The 17,353-nt window shown below is 48.8% G+C and overlaps 1 protein-coding gene across 6 annotated transcripts in view; it reads left to right on the plus strand.

Moving 5' to 3' along the window:
* The first annotated feature begins 10,687 nt into the window (after window positions 1–10,687).
* The window catches only part of PODXL (podocalyxin like), a 41,028-nt gene continuing 34,362 nt past the window's right edge, over window positions 10,688–17,353 (plus strand). For all 6 annotated transcript variants that reach the window (XM_035566587.2, XM_035566589.2, XM_035566588.2 and 3 more), the window contains exon 1: window positions 10,688–10,831. In XM_035566587.2, the coding sequence (XP_035422480.1) occupies window positions 10,792–10,831 (40 nt within the window). In that variant the 5' untranslated portion in view covers window positions 10,688–10,791. The remainder of the gene's footprint in view (window positions 10,832–17,353) is intronic.

Raw genomic sequence — 17,353 nt, forward strand, 5'->3', positions numbered from 1 at the left:
GACAGCTTTAAATCCATTTGAGCTTTCCAAGAGCAGCCCAAAACACAAGAACAAATAATAATAATGCTCCTTAGCTCTGGTATGTCCCATTTCATTGCCAACGTCTGGCTAAAAGAAGCTTTTGGCCCTTTATTTTGCTGGTACAAGGACATAGGCAGACTCCCTCCAGGCTGGCTTGGTCTCAAGAGGGTGAAGTGTTCACACAAGGTGGTCTCCTGGCAATGATTTCCCAGCGTCTGGGCGGTAGATTTGGAAATGGCTTAAGCTGAGTCAACAGCAACTCCATCAAAGTGCAGTTAAGTCACTGAAGGCTTTGAGGAGCCCTTTGAATGTGTGACAAATCCCAAGGGAACAGGATTTTCTGATGCTAGTGGGCTGGGATCCCAGGGGGGATGGCCACTCCTGGTGGAACTGAGCAAGCCCAGCTCTGTGCTAGCCTAGATATCAAAGAGGTTTTTCTCACCTCTTCCTCCCTACCGTGAGCTGCAGAGGAGGGAAATTCAGAATATGTTTGGTTTGGGGCTCTACTGAAGGATGAGGAAAAGGTTGGAGTCAGCTCTGGGGTCCTGTCCCAATCTCCTCTGCTTCTTCCAGCACAAGCTCAGTGCCTGGGATATTTGGTGTGGTTGGGGTTAACAGCTCTTGCCTAAGTTTTCCTAGATATGAGCACCAGGAGGGTCCAGAGAGAAAGTGAGACCCCATAGAGGCTGCCAGCACCCATCTGCAGCTGGGAAACATACCACAGACCTTTCCTGGGGTGCACCCAGGTCAGCCTTTTGATGGTTATCACTGTGCAGAAAGTTGATGATAGGGCCTCACATCCTCCAGGTCTTTCCCTTCCCAGTTCCTGGATGGATCTGGGGTACCTTCCATTTTGCAAACACTATCCAAAAGTGTCAAGCAGGGTTTGTGCTGATGTTTATGGTACACTCGATGCTGGAGGTGGGCACCCCAGGCAGAGCACAGGCCTATAAGAAAGGTGATGGACAATTTGACTGGATTCAGTTTTTCCCATCCTGTAAATAAAGTTGACAAAGTACACAGTTGCTCAGCTCTGCATGTCACACAGTGTCTGGTCTCAGCAGAAGCACTCCTGCCTACACCAGTGTCAAGGTCCAATCAGTCCCCATGTACTGTCTGCATAAGCAAGATAAACTCAATGAAGACCTGGCTGTTTATTATTATGGATTCTGTTGCAACTGATACCCATGACATAGTGCTTCAGCTCTTCTAGTGTGGAGTTAAGTATTTTGGACATATGGCAGGATGCAAACAGCAATTTTCCTGTCTCCTCTGCACTTGTACAGCAGGGAAATAGAGGACTGGTATCTCGAATTGCTAACAGTCTTTTGGTGATTCTGCATTCATTAAAAACTGACTTAATTTCTTCTCCTGCCTCTGAAAGACACTGCCCAAGCCAGTAGTCACCAGCTACTGTTAAGATTCATGCCAAGGAGTGAGCCAGCATGTCTTACTGAAGCTGTTTAGTGGTACTGTCCATTAAACATGCCAAATAAAACTGAAACATGCTGTGATTTGTACTTATCTTTCTTACGCTGAAGAGATTTAAGGAGGTTCTTTGAGCAACCGATGGCCTCCTGTAATTCCCATTACTGCTGATGAGAATGACGCATTTCCACTAACTAGGTGAACGTCCCTTAAATTAATCTTCACTAAAACATGGCAGAGGGGAAATAAAAGGGAGGCAGTGCTTCAATTAGCTGCCAGTTTGGTTTTATTCTTGTCTTTAAATACAGAAGAGCTCCATATAAAATATAAAAAGAAAAAACATTAAAGGAGAAACACAACTGAGTTTATCTGTAAAAACCTTCAGTTCTTGGAAACAATGACACTGATTGTATTTACAGCATGTTCTCTCCATAGATGCCAAACACAGTCTACTACTGTCTTGTTGATCTTGCTGAGATGTGGGATGCAATTTGCAACTTGCCTTGGGAAACTGAGGCACTGGAAATCTCCTGGTTAAAAACTGAATTAGCATCAGCATTGGGAATGAGATTTAGGAGTGGGATTCCCCTAATCTGTCTGGAGTAAGTGTTTCATCTGACCTAGCTAGGATTCCTACCAAAGTGGTGAACTCCCCCTTCAAAAGGCATATTTCTCCCCTTAGTCTACCACAAATGCCAGTCCTCCCCTCCTAGCTAGGACCCTTTTTCCCCTCAAACAGACCACTGTAGTCAACAAAACCTGAACCCACACTCCCAAACCTGCAGGGCATACCATGGCCATTGCCCAGCAGACCATTCTCAACAGTGATGAGCATCGGGATTTTTCACAGCAGCCAGCCAACGGCAGAGACACCATCGGTCTGAATGGGAGCAGAGCATGGCCAGTGCTGAGTTTTGTCAGAAATCCCCCCCTGCCTTTCTGAGAGGAGGGCTGGGGCTTCGTTTCGGTTGAAAAGAGGATGAGTGGGTGAGGGATTGTGCTAAATGCCTGGCAGGGCAGCTGGGAGGTGGCTGAGCTGGGCACAAGGAAGCCACGTGGTGCAGGACGCAGGATTTACACCAGTGCTGATGTCCCAGAGATGAGTTTGGGAAGGAGGAAACCAACTGTGGTGATTCATGTCGTGGTAATCTGCAGTTTGCAGCACGAATAAGGGGAACAGCTCACAACTTGAGCTGGGAGCATCACCCCCTTGGTTGACGTTGGAATAATGAAAGAACCATGAGGTTTTTGATGGCATTGAAGGAGATGGAGGGGTCAACCACTATTCTGGGACATAAGGTTTCCATTTAACCCATGCTTTACTCTTTATCTTTCAATCACATTTAAAAAAAAACATGAGGGGAAGCAGGAGGACGTCCTGAAATGCTTGCAGTCCAGGACAGGACCAGAAGACAAGCACATGGGACTTGTCCAAGGCTACCCAACCCACCCATCCTGACCCCCAGCTCACTGCAATTGTCAGCAACCCCCACTGTGCCCCACAAACCCCCCAAAAGCCCTAACCAAGTCCTAAATCCTCTGTGTTATCAATGGATGTTTCATGGAGGAGGCTCATAAAGAAAACATGTACAGCAAGCTCTCCCCCATCCCTTTCCCCATTCCAGGCTTCGAATAATTCCTCTCATCTATAATAATTCAATGAGCTTTGTTATGACAGTGCAATGCAGTTAATGGAGAGTGAAATTGAAGAAGAATGTGTGGAAGTTGCAGCTTTTATCTCTAAAACAAATAGTGAATTCCTCAGGGCGACAGCAGGCCCAAAAAATGATCAGGCCTGCGGGGCCTTCAAGTGTTGCCCTGGTAACTCCCGGGCTGTTCAGGGCAAATCCTTCTCAAAGAGGGCATAGAAGGTGGCAAAACCTATGGGAAGAGTTGTGGAGATGATGTTTGGAGAGCCAAGTGGGAAGTCTGGAAGATATCTGGGTTGGAGGAACACCCTGCACTCAATGACAAGGCCCAGAGGACCAGCCTGGAAAAATCCCACCAGGTCCAGGAGGTTTGGGCTCCAAGGAGTTCCCTCGCTGCAGATGGAAGAAAGAAATGACAGTCCATCACTCAGCAAAAGAGGGAAATCGACCTCAAATCTATCTTGGAGGTCTCTACCAGCCCACAGACCATTGCAGGAAAGGCTAAATAGGGGACTTTGGGGCAGGAGTAATAAGAGTCTCCTCTCACTCTGGGCTTGAAAAAAGAGATGCTTATTTAGTTGGAGATGTGCAGAGTGACAGGTTTCCACCAGCGGCTATTTCTAGCAGTGGAAAATGTGTGTAGCTGATTGCCTCTCCCTTCTAATGGGATGTTTGTTTTTCTGTGACTTTCCCGCATCCCTCCACATTCTCTTTTAATAAAAACCATTACGCAAGGTTGGGATGAAATACAGTCCAAGACAGATGCAGTATGCAACTCCCAGACTTATCTATGAACATTTCTTAGCCCTGATGGGGAGAGTTTTGCCTCTCCACATTGCCTCTCCCAATGCCCCCACTATACAATGACCATGAATTTCCTACATTGCAGCTCCACATCTCTCCAAATCAGGTCGGACCAAGACCATGCTCCTTGCTATGAAGGCACCTCCAGTACTCAAGATACGTTAGAGCACCTGTGTCTAATCCATCCCAACCCCATCCCATCAGTAGTCTAACCAGGGCTGCAATGCAGCCTGCAGGGCAGAGAAGGGTGGCCATTCGTACAGGGGCTCATCAAAATCATTTATTTTTCCCCACAAAACCTCAGTGATGTGTGGGCAGGGCTCAATACTTTCCAAGCACAGAGGGAAGCTTGCCCTGGGAGGTCGTTGGTTTGGATCTCTTTGTGCAGGGCTCACTGAAGTATTTGGAAAGGATTCCAAGAAGAAGTGCTAAGCCAATGCAGTTACATGATCTGGTGTGCAGCATGGGCTCCTGCTAAAGTTTGTTTTGTTCTTGAACTGCCTGGGCAGCATCGTTGATGGCAGCACTTCTCTGTGCACCATGTATGGGGCTCGGCCCCAGATTCAGAGTCCTCAGTCTCAATTCAGCTGCCTGATAAAGCCTTCCAGGGCCACCTGAAATGCACCATGTGGTCTGAGACGTCCTCCTGGGGCTGGTCAATGTGACATGGGACACGTGAGACACCTGTACCCCTCTGGACCAGCAGCTGGTGGCTGGGCAGGATGCTTTACGAAGCAGGACGTTTATTTTTAGACATTTGAACCCCAAGTCAAGGCAGTGTATAGGGTTTAGAGAGTGATCCAGGTAGCCTGGTGTCCTTGTGTCCTTCAGGCTAACAAGAATGGCTCTCCAGGCTCTTTGGAGCAGGGACAGGATTCAGTTGACTAAATGGAGGATGTAGGGTGCAATTTTGTGCTCTTTAGTATAGAGCTGGTCTAGAGCTGCTTCCCCAGAGGGCTTGGGTTTCACAGAAGCTTCATCCATCCCCATGAAGACATGTCTACCACTTGAGATGACTCCAGGCATCTATGTTTAAGCAACTGCACAAAAACAACCTTTTCTTTTCCATTGATGATAATGGCAGCTCCAAAGCCACTGCAAATGGAGACACCTACACCACAGACACACAAATGTGGGTGCCTTGGTCTGGACCCAGATCTGCCTAGATGGTTACGTGTGTGCATCTGTGCGCTTCTGGAGCATGTACATTGCAGGGGAGCTCCCTGAAAATGAAGTTCCTCACTTCTTTCTCCTTAAAAAAAAAATAATAAAATAAAATCAAGAGAATCAGAAATTACACTTGACTGAAAGGCCAAGTCGAATGCAAAGCAGAGGAACAGAAATTATATTGACCTTTAAATATAGAGTCACAGCTGAGAACCCCAATTTTGTAAGTCTTTTTCTAATATGTTAGTTGTAAAAGTACTTTTACCTCTTCACTCACATAGTTTGGAAAGTCATCAATAGCACTGCGAGTGTTATCCTGGACTGTTCTTAGCTTTCTCACAGTTTCTGCTCCCAAGGAAAGATGTATTTTGGTTCATCCTGCTGGGCCACATTTGGGCTAATGAACAGACCCCCACATGATACTTCTGACTTCCCATCTTCTGAAATACATGGAAATCACCTCCATTCCCCATTCTGTGCACACAATGAAATTTCTCCTTTTTTTTTTTTTTTTTTCTCATGAACAGACTTTTCCCCTCACTTTGGATATAGCTACAAACTTCACTCCATCAATGGTCCCGTTTCCTTGAGGGTATATTTCAGGAAAACATCAAATCATAGGTATTTTTGTCTCTTGCTGGAGGGAGGGTAGCTAGGTTGCGATTGCTTTCCTTCCTGAAATGGCCATTACTGGTGTTGACCCCAGGAGCCCCAGTGATGCTGTTGACACTGTTACTCATACCGCAGGTATCAGACCAGAGTGCTGCTGTTCATCTTCCTATCTTAATCCCAAATTTGAATTCCAAATGTTATTACTTTGTGCCCCATTGCACAAGGATGATAGGTGATGACATTCAATAAAATCGGATTACTGGCAAGTTAAATGATCCTAAGCTGGATTTGAGCCCAAGGATTTTCATGCTGCATAGGCTTTCCTTGGTTATTTTCTGTGAGAAGAAGTAAATATTGCAAGGATGTCTGCAGACGTCAGTCAAATGTTATGACGCATCTGAACACAGCTGAGAAGGAATTACACGGTGGGGAGAATACAAAGCTCTCTCTGGGCATTGATCCCAGAGCTGTGAAGCACAGGAGCATTTCCTACATTATGCTTTCTGCTCCTTTGTCCAGTTTACTTCTAGATGACAGAAGAAATAACTTTTCCCTAGCTTCCGGTGAACAATGAAAGCATCTTATGATTTCCCCAATGCAAAGTCTTCCTCCTCCTGAGACAGTTTCATACCAGCTTAGTTATATGCCTTAAAACAACTGTCTCCCTGTCCTGCTTTTTCATAGTCCTAGATAAATATTTAGCTGTGACGCAGGGTTGTTAGGCACCAGGTATACATGAGCCTGCATGTATTATCACATCAACATCAAGTTTAGAAGACACTTGATTGAATAAGACCCATGAAAATTTAAATAACAGTAAAGTTAATAATAAACTTTAGGGTAAATTCTTATCTTTTCAGTTGCTGTTTCTCAGGCAGATGTGCAAACTATTTTTCCAAAAGGTTTCTTTGCACCTCTAAGGCATGCCCTTTGTGTTTGGAGTTGAAAGCAAAAGCCCCCCTGCAATTTCCTGACCGTGGGGTGCTGGTATTTAGGAATTGGAAGACCTGTGTTAAAGCTTTCCCTTAGCAGTACTGCATGTATTTGAGTGTAAAAGTCTTGTTTATGTGTTCCTGTGAAGCATCAGTGCCATTTTGACTCCCTGTGGAAGTGCCCAGGTCCCCAAGCTAGCATTTTTTCTGACCTTTTCTCCCAGCTGATCATTAGGCATCAGCGGAGGATACGTGCAGACACCTAGCTTTGGAAGCAGTCATGCTAAATATCCCTTTCTTTCTTCCTTCAGCTGCTCCATGATTCATAGCCTTGATCTGACACCCTCTTGGTAATTATCCCCTTGGAGCAGAGACGAGAGGCAAACTCTGAGCTGATGCAAGTGGGCAGGAGCCAGTACCCTGCCAAGCAGCAGAAACAGCACGGGTCCTTTCTGCTACCCCCTTTAAAAGGAGGTTTAATCCAGAATTTCTGAATGAAGCAGGTTTTCCAAGAAGTGGAGACCATACTGCTATTTTAGCCACCATGGTTATTGCAAGCAGGCAGGGCTTACAGAATGGGAGGGCCAAGCTGCCAGGAGCAGAAGGAGAGAAGGGTGGAGACCCTCGGGAGATAGCCCAGCTGGGTGTGAAATAACACCCCTGATGGATGGCAGGGCCGTTATAATTCGTGTATCCTGTGATAACCACAAAATCCCCAAAGGAAGCCTCCTGCACAGCACCCCCCCTTCCCCTGCAGTGGCTGCTGACTCCTCCATGTCCCTTAAGGCAAAAGGCACACTGAGACCAGACCCCGCTGAGAAGGGAACAAACCTCTGCATAAGTGGCAAAGTGCCTGTTCTGATCATTTAAGAGAAATCCTACAGTCCAGATTAGCAATCTAAAGAGGTGTGCACCAAATGCTCAGGGAGTGAGGTTCCCTCCTCCCTGCACAAAGCCAAAGGACCCTCACAGCCCAGATCTGCTGCTGAGGCCAACCAAATGAGTTTCTTCTCCTTTAACTCCCAAAACAACCATTGCAGCAAAAATCCAATGGCCATTGAAGCCAGCCTGATTTTTAGGCAGACCTCCATGTGCCAGCTCTAATTGCAGCCAGAAGCTTTCAGGCCGTTCTGCTTTCCTTCATCTCCTGAGGTCTTTTTTAGTCGCTGCCAAGGGAGCTTTGCTCCGGTCTGTTCTTGCCACTGCACACACCCAGCATGGAGACCCACCACATCTTGAGGGGGTCCCAGTCTCCCAAGCACTATTACCCCAGAACAATGTGCCATGGGTTGTTTTTTGCAATGTATTATGGATGCTGGTGCACTAAAACAAGTGTTTGAGGAGCTCAGCATCACTTTCCTCCTCTCCAGCCCAGGGACACCATTATACTGATGCAGCTCAGGTTTTTCCCTAGACTGTCTTGTCTTGGCAGTTAACATGGAAATATGCTGATCAGCGGGGGGGGGGGGGGGGGGGGGGCGGAATGTGATCTGTTATTAAAAAGGGAAATATTTTGCAGGGAGAGAAGGAACCACCTCTCTCATACTGGCAAGATTAATAATGTGCATCCTCACACTCATTCATTTATTGCCACTCTGGTTTCACAGCTTTTAGGTGCCGCATAATGCAGAGTCACAGCAAGAGGAGGTGAGGCTGGGCTGAGGGACATGGAAAGTCTCTCTCCAGGTCTGACCCAGAAGCTAAAATCAGAACAAGGAGCCTCTGCTGGGTGCAGAGCAGGTAGGGAGGGCTGAATGAGCTCGCCTAAGCCTCACCAGAAGCCTTCTCAAGGTGACCTTGCAACAAAAAGAAAGTCAATTTTTAACAGAAGCCATCAAGAAAACCAAATTTGGAGAGTCCATTTGGGTGCGAGGGCTATTTTTACCACGTCTGGGTCCAGGCTGGGAAGGTTCATGGTTTAGCAGGATCTGCCAGTGCAGGGGGTAGGATTCGGTGCAAATCTCCGAGCTTATTTTTAGTCTCCTCCTAGCTGCAGTGAGCACTCCTTGCCTGAACACCAGATAAAAAACTTTCAGCACCTTTCCCTCTTGCCACAAAAAGTGCAAAGATTTGATAAGAATTCAGTCCTTGTTACACCGTGGTGGTGTGGTGCTGACCCCACCAGGGCAATGCCCCCCCAGGCCAGCCCCTGCACTGTGCATCCCTTGGGATTCCCCATCGCCCACTCCAGGTGGGAGGTGACTTGAGAAGAGAAGGAGACAGGGGAATTTTGCACCATGGGGTCATGGATGGCAGAGGCAATATACCCAAACAGAGAAAATCCCAAATCCAGCCCCCTCCAGGTAAGAATCCTAAATCAAACCTTACTTAGATGGAAATCCCAAAGTAACCTCCATCTAGATAGGAATCCAAAATCAGTCCCCAAACTCCCATTCAGATGAAAACCCCAAATCGACCCCCAAACACCCAAGCAGATGAAAACCCCAAGTCCACACCTACTCCCTCCTCCAGATCCCAAATACCAAATCCCAAATACCATTCCCAAACTCTTATCCCTTTGAAAAATCCCAAATCAATCCCCATTCATATGAAAACCTGAAGCCCTCATCCTGTTGAAACCCCCAAATCTCCCTCATGCAGGTGGGAATCTGAACCCTCTCCCCCAAATCCTCATCTAGGTTAGAACCTCAACTCAACACTGAAACTTCTTGCAGGTGAAAACCCCAGATCCATCCCCATCCTCACAAAAATATCAAATCCTTCCATACTAGTAGGAATCCCACATCCCTGCATGCAAATCCCCATCTATAAGGAAACCCCAAATTCCCTTCCATGCAGTTGAAAAACCACAAATCTACACAAGCCCCCATCAAGGTGAAACCCCCAAATGCACTGCCATGCATGTGGGAACCCTCATTCGGCTCCAAACCCCAACCCCACAGAAATCTGAAAGCTGCTCCCATGCATGGGGGAACCCCAAATCCTCCCCAAACACCCACCCCAAAAAAACCCTCAAGTCCCCCCACATGGAGATGCAAAGCCTGAACTCCTCCAAACTCTAGCCCAAGGAACCCCCCCAACGTGCTCCTTATAGCAGATGGGAATCCCCCACCCCTCCACCTCCATCCCAATAAAAGAAACAAAACCACCTCAGCCCCCATCCCGATGAACACCCCAAATCTCCACACATGCAAATGGGAATCCCAACTCCACCACAGAACCCCTTCCCGAGGAAAATCCAACCTCCTTCCCCAGACTCCATGAACTCCCCAGATAGCACCCAATAGCAGTTGGGAACCCCATATCCTGTAGACCCTCATCCCAACAAAAACAAAATCAAAATAAAACATGGGCTCTAATCTCCCACCCCAACGAAAACCCCAAATCCCTCCACTTGGATCCCACCTCCCTCACACCCACATCCCGAGGAAAACCCAACCTCCATTCCCAAACTCTGTGAATCCCCCAGATCTCACCCAGTAGCAGGCAGGATCCCCAAATCCCCCTGTAGACCCTCATCCCAACAAACAAACAAAACAAAACAAACAAACAAACAAAGCAAAACAAAAAAAAACTACCTCCCAACCTCCCACCCCAACAAAACACCCCAAATCCTTCCACTTGAATCCCACCCCCCCTCACAACCCCATCCCGAGGAAAACCCAACCTCCAACCCCAAACTTCATGAACCCCCCCAAATCAGACCCAGTAGCAGGAGGGAACCCCAAATCCCCCTGTAGACCCTCATCCCAACAAAAACAAACAAAACAAAACAAAAACAAAACAAAACAAAAAAAAAGAAAAAGGAAGAAAAGAAAACACCACCTCCAACCCCCCAAAAACCCAAATCCCTCCAATTGTATCCCACCTCCCTCACACCCCCATCCCGAGGAAAACCCAACCTCCAACCCCAAACTCCGCGAACCTCAACCCCTCTTTCTATCAAGCCATCACCCCCAAACCTCCCACCTCAAAGAAACACACAAATCCCCTAAAAGCCCCTCTCCCTTCAAACCCCCCCGTGCCAGCCCCCTCCATCCCTGCGGGGCGGAGGCGGGGGCGGGTCGGGGCCGCCGGGCGCCTCCCCCGGCTGTGGGGCGGGGGGGAACCGGGGCCGGCTCCGGGACCGGGGCCGGGGGAGGGCAGCGCCCGCCCGCCCCAAACGGGGACAGCGCCGGGAGCCGCTGTGGGATCGGGGCCGGCCGCACCGAGGCACCATGCGGGCACCGCTGCTGCTGCTCCTGCTGCTGCTGCACGGTGAGTGGCACCGCCGCTCCCCCCGGAGCTGCCTTCCCTTTGCTACTTTATTTTTCTATATTCCTAGTTTTCTATATTCCTAGTTTTCTATATTTCTATTTTTCTGTATTTCTATTGTTCTATATTTCTATTTTCTATATTTCTATTTTTCTATATTTTTTATTTTCTATTTATTTCTTTCTATATTTTTATTTTTACTGTTTTTTCCCCAAGCTTTTCGGGGCTTTGCGCATCCAGCATCCACCCCTCTCTCTCATCCCCTTTACTCGGGAAGCTCTTGGCAAGTTGAAACCAGAAAAGAATAATGAGGGGGATGCTGAATCTGGCTTTATTAACCCTCTCGTTCAGCAACGAAGTGCGGGGAGCCAACCGGCAGCGCGACTCGGGGCACGGATCCGTAGGACAGCGAGCCGCAGTGCTCGTTCCTTTATGCAGCGGTACGAGCTGCCCGCGCTGCTTCTTCACTCCCTCGTGTGGCTTCACAAAGCCCCCCCCGAATGGGCTTGTGCCCAAATCTGGGCGGTTTGTGGAAGGGAGTGCAGAGCGCCAAGGCGCACGCAGCAATTTTGGGGTCCCACCAGGCGAGGGAGAACTTTGGGTTGGTGTGGCGCTGGTCCAGCACGCAAGGTGCCGTAGGCATGGAGCCCTCCACTTTCTGTTTGAGGAGGTGGCATGGGGAGATGGGGGGAAAAAGGTGATGGAAGATGGCAAAGTCAATGATAGAGCCGGATAAAGGATCGGCATCTGGAGACCCTTCGCGGCGAGGTGGGTTTGGGGAGGTTTGGGAGAGGAGGTGGAGATGCTGCCTTGGGTTGTGCAACAGCACGGGGGGCATGGGCGCTGCGAGACCGGCTGCGGGTACCGCAGAGGCTGCAGGAGGGATGGTTTGGGGAGAGATGACTGTAAACTGCTCCGAAAAGTAGCGGGGAAGGGAACCGCACTGATTGCTCTCAAAGCGAATAAAGGCGGGGAGGAGTTGGGGGATTTCTCAGGGAGAAGGGTGGGGGGGGTGGAAATTAAAGGAGAAGGTGAAATCTTGCTCCGGGTCATGTCACACCGCCGAGCCTCTGCGGAGCTGGATGTGCTTTGGTTTAAGGTAACAAAAGCTCGGGAACTCTCCGGAGGTAAAAGCAGAGCAGGGGCAGGGCCCTGGGGTTTGAACTGGGGGGGAATTGGCTGAGGCCAGGCTGGAATCTCCGCCTGCCCTTTTCTTATTGTCCTGCTGCTCTCAGGACTGGCGTAGCGATGGCAGAGGGGGAAAAAAAAAAAAACGTGTCAGGTCTTGGTGGGTGAGCAGGTGGGAAGTCCTCATCTCCTCCTGGCGCCGCCGTGGGAGCTGCAGGAGATTTCTCTTGCCATTAAAAACCCTCAGTCTCATTAATGTTGGCACGAAGCAGGAGCCGTTAATGCAGTTTTTCTTGCACCGGCCAGAAATGAGCTGAGTTTAGCTGAATATGGCTTCTCAGACAGTTTTGTGTTGTTTTTCAGACCTGAGGGCTAAATATGCTCGGACTGGCACAAAACAGGCTTTCGGCTCCAGGACGGTGCCCTGGGAAGGAAGGTAGAGGGACCTGTTTCTGTAGCACTCTCGAGTGATCCTATTACATATTTCTCGGAAATTATTTGATTAAATCCTCCCAAACAGCATTTCCTGCCATAGTTGCTGCTCCGAAGTTTTGAAATAAGCTACTTAGAGGTGCTTTTGTGTTGCTCCCTGGGTGTTGGCACCAGGAATTTCTTCCTTAGTGGTCAAATTAGGCACCCTTAGCTGCTTGGTATTTTGGCTTGGGCTCTGTGGCTTGGCCAGGTTTATTCTGCTGGTCCCAGCAGTGCTTGTCTGGTATCTGCTGTGATCACCTGAATTGCTCAGCCCCCAAAGTGCATTGTTCCCCCCCCGCCTAAAATGGGAAGAAGTTGGGTTTGTAAATGAAACTACAAGTTTTTTGGTGTCTTACAACAGTAACTTGGATGGGGCTCATTGCTTGCCTCCCTCCTGCAAGAGCTTGATGTTTAGGTTGGATGTGAAATGGGTGCGTGAGCAGGGAGTTGGGATTTGGGAGGACAGTTTGGGGTGTCTTGAAGAAGAAGGTGGCAACATCGTGCTAGCGGTAGAGGAGAATTGGGCTGGAGTTTTTAAAAGCAACTATTTGGGGTACAGCTGTTTCCCTACAAATACTCATGTCCAGGTTTGTATCTGATTGTTGAGAGATTCCCATCTTTTTTTCCTGCTGTATGTCAGAATAAAATCAGTCTCAGACAAGGCATGGCCAGTCCATCCAAGAGATGGAGCGAATACAACATTGGGCAAATAACGTCTTTAAATCCGGCCAGTTTGCAAGGGGCTCGGAGTTACCCATTACGGCATGCTCCCAGGCCATTTGATTTTGTTTATTCCTTATTTATGACATCTTCTATCCCACTTGGGGGCATGATAGCAGAATTGCATCAGGAAGAGAAAACCCATACGCTTCATTCTCAGAGAGAGGATTAAAAAGAGCCACAGCACAAACCTGTCCTGAGGGTGAAAGGCAGGAGCAGGTCCTGCCCTTTGTCCAGCTCAAAACATACCACATACCTCCAGATTTTAAGATCTTGTTTCCAAAACAGCCCTCTTCATTCCCAAAAGCTGCCCTGGCTCCCTGGTACTCGGGGTTCATGTTTGTCCAAGACAGACTGTCAAAGGCGCGCATTTTTTAAATCTATCTAATCCATCGAATACTAATCCTGACATGGGCAGGAGCAGGAAATTGGGGCCATGCCAACGTGAGGAAAAAGAAGTTGTTAGCCAGAGTGTTTCAAAATCAGTGCTGAAGCAGAGAGTATCTTCATGTACTGCTGCTGGAGGAACTTTGACCAGGTTTTTGCATCCTGTTTCCAAACCTTGCCTTGCACAGGCAGTGCCATGCCTTTGATTCCCCAGTGGCAAAGCAGATACAGTAATGATACCCCATGGGTCTGTTTAGGCGGCTTAATTAAAGACTTGTTTGTAAAGCACTTGAAGATCCCTGGATGAAAGGAGCTGGAACCGTGCAATACACTGATTTAATTCCGGAGAGTTGCTCAAAAGGCTTATGAGGAGGAGGCTGGTGATCACTCATGTCGGTGGTGACGGGAGACTGGCAGCAAATACCCGCTCTCAGCATTTCTGGGGAGGATTGGGCTGTGCTTTGGTTATTATTTACCCTATAAATCCTGCGTCTTCTCTCCCCATCTGCACCCTCCAGAAGACATAAGCTTCCTGGCATGGTGCAAGCGAGCTGTAGGGTGTTTTGGGGCATAGGCTATCGGGACTAAACCCTAGTTAGAGTGGATTTCCCAGGCTGTGCAGCAGCCCCTGTGTTATTCTGGGTGTTACATCACTATACAACAGCAGAGGTTTGCTCTCAGGGGTTAGGTGCAGGGCCGCATCCATCCCATTTGTTTGCACACTGAATTTTGCCCCCTTCCCCGCGATGCTGAATCACTGCATTGCCCCTTTGCCCTACCCCTGAGGTCCCACCATGGCACCCAGAGCCCAGATGCCTTCAGCATCTCCATCTCCAGATGGTCCAAGCAGCAGGACCAAGTACAGCGCAAACAACCTACCCACGGCTGCTCAGAAATTCCCAGCCGAGCATCCCCTGAGCCTTCGGTCCTGAATGTCGCAGGAGGGCTTGAACTCTGCAGGAATCCGGGTGGCCCAGTTTGGTCCATTCCCCGTGTGCAGGCATGTGAAATCTCACAAGCTCTCTGAAGTGTTTTCACATGCTTCTACCAACTTCCTCCTCGAAAGCCTCTTTATGTGCGCTGCTGGCTGCATAGCTTCTCCTGTAAGCGGCCAATCTCCGCGTAAGGATGTTGTTCCTGAATTCTTGCAATGCCTGTCCTTCCCTTCAGAGAACTCCTGAGCAAAGTTTGCCTTTTTTTTTTTTTTTTAATTTATTCTAGAGGATGCACACAGTCATCTGTCATTTGTTAGTCACAGAACCATAGACATTTGTCAATTACAGCATGGTTTGGGTTGGAAAGGACCTTAAAGCCCATCCAGGTCCACCCCCCTGGACCACGTTGCTCAAGGTCCCAGCAGTAGTTCTCCAGTGACCTGTGCTCACCTCTCCGTACCCCCGAGGGCTTCATCCTATAATCCCACATTACAGAGAGCATCGCCTCTGGGTTTGCGATTGCCAAGGAAAGCCACCGAGTCTTTCCCCCTGCAGCAGGGTGGGATGGGATGTAAGTCGAGGACGAGATCCCAGGCAAGGTGCACCTTCCTGCCCAATGTGCCTAGATGGGCTCATGCTCAATAAATAAAAATACTGTAAGATGTAGCTGTTGGGGTTGAAACCACAGGGCATTTGGGATGTGGTTGGCTGAGCCCGGTTCTTTTTGGGGGTCCCACTGCATGGTGGGGTTTGGGGATTTACCTCCAGTCTCCCGCAGAAGACCTTCCATGTGCTGTTGGTGCTCGACCAAAAAATTGCTGTCTTTTCCCTGAACTGACTGGTGTGATGGTGTCCCACACTCCGAGGGCCTTTCTCGTGCTGCTTCCTTCATCATTTGGGAGGAGGGAGGCAGCTTATCTTAGCTTCATCAGGTGTTAATGGCGCTTATTGCGTATTTTCCTGTTCTAGCACAGGCTAAAGCCTTGTGGTGATTTTCTGGAGGTCCTTCAGGAAGATGTAGACCCAGTTAGAGCTGGGAGGAGGCAGAAGGGCAGTGCTCTCCCCATATCGCAGCTCCACTTTTGAGGTGCCTAAGCTGTAGCTAGCCTAAAACCATGTTACTTCAGAGTTGAACAACTCTTTTTGAGAAGGTGGAAAAGGCTGGGAAGAAAAAGATAAACTTCCCCATCATTGTACAAAAATCATATGTGATCTGCTAATACGGGGCGTAAGGACTGGCTGTGCTGTCTTTTCTTTCTGTTTTTTCTTCTTTTCGGAGAGACCCCACGACGAGTGTTCAGGGACAGGGACATGCCCTCCCTGGGGTCTCCAGGGCCACTGCAGTACAAACAACACCAGCGAAGTCCTGGTGAGCAGGGGGCTGAAATGCAACTGCAGCTTTCCATGGCCAGAAGCTATCCCCTGGCAGTGCAAGGGGAAGGTGGAGAAGTCTCATGGCACGTTTCAAGGGTTTTTATTGTGGCATCTGGTAACTTTGGAGTTCAGCCCAATGATGAAGAGGAAGAGCTGCTGACTTTGCTCTGTCAACACTCCTTTACAATGTGACTGTGCTGATGTGCTAATATTTTTCTTCTCTCTGAACTTCCCGGTGAGCAGGATCAGTGGCTTCACCCTCTTACAGAGCCAAGGTGAAGGGATGGGCTCCTTCGAAGGTGACTTAGCCCACTTCAACTTAGCTTCCTGCTTTGAATTGCAAATAGTGCTGGGACCAGTGAGTGCTTTGGGCAGTCCTGGGAAATACCAATAGTAACATTACTGCCTGCTGGGAGTGCAGAGCTCTGGGGTGGGATGTTTGGAATGACCTACATGGGTGGCTGCATGCACAGGTTCTCTTGAATTAAGTTGTTGCATGCCTCAGGGTCAGCCTTAGCTCCTGAATATTGCTGAGAGCCATTGGGAACCAGCAAACGCCAGGATGCCTCATCAACCCGGACAAGAAAATTCCCCCTGGCCTTCAAGAGACAAAACGAAGCTGCTCCAGACCCTGAAGGCACCAAAATCCTCCATTGACCACTCGCTTATTGAGTCTTGTCACTGAAGTTTTCTGATCGCTACGCCTGGCAGCTTTTTTGCAAATCTTTGTGTCTTTGCAGCACGTGCTTCTCCACGTGCTGCAGGCACCTTTCTCGTCCCGTAAATAAAGTACGTGTCACGGCTTTCCTGGCCACAAGCCAGGACTGCTCAGTGTTGTGTGCGCTGCTGGTGACAGCTCGGTGACAAAGCATTGCAAGGAGGCAGGGAGAATGCAAACGACTTACTGAAATTAACTCCGTGCAACGCCTCGACACCCAGCGTAGAGCAGAAGGGCTAATGAATGGGAAAGAGCCCCCAGCTCTGCTGAAGCACCTGATTTTAAATGTGCATCTGCAATAAAGAAGCTGCAGGAAGGCAGCCTATAAACATGCAGCACTCCCCGGGTTGTGATTTTCATCATTCATGTGCAAGGCACCGCAGCCTGATGAAGCACTGGGGCCACCACCACCCCCAGAGGCACTGTTCGGGTGCACAGGGCAGTGGGGAGGGAATGGGCCCAAGTTGCTCTTTTTCTCCACCTGAAGGACCCAAATGAGTTCCTTGTAGGCTCAGATACATAACCGAGGTCTTTAGGGTTGGAGCTGAGTTGTCCTTGAATCCAGCTTCTGTTAATGGAAAGAGGAGGGGCATCTTCTGAAGACAATTCAGGTGTGTCTTGGGATGATTTGGACACTAGAGATGCTTGTGTCCATGCACAGTCCCCTTCAGGGTCTGATGTTACACCAAAAGTGTCCAGGATCCGTCCCTGGAAATCCTTCCGTTGCCTAACAGTATCTGCTTTAAAATGGCCAAAAAATTAGGTTTTGGGATTTGGAACAACTTCTCG

Source organism: Cygnus atratus, chromosome 1, assembly GCF_013377495.2.
Source record: "Cygnus atratus isolate AKBS03 ecotype Queensland, Australia chromosome 1, CAtr_DNAZoo_HiC_assembly, whole genome shotgun sequence".
In the NCBI taxonomy this organism is placed as follows: domain Eukaryota; kingdom Metazoa; phylum Chordata; class Aves; order Anseriformes; family Anatidae; genus Cygnus; species Cygnus atratus.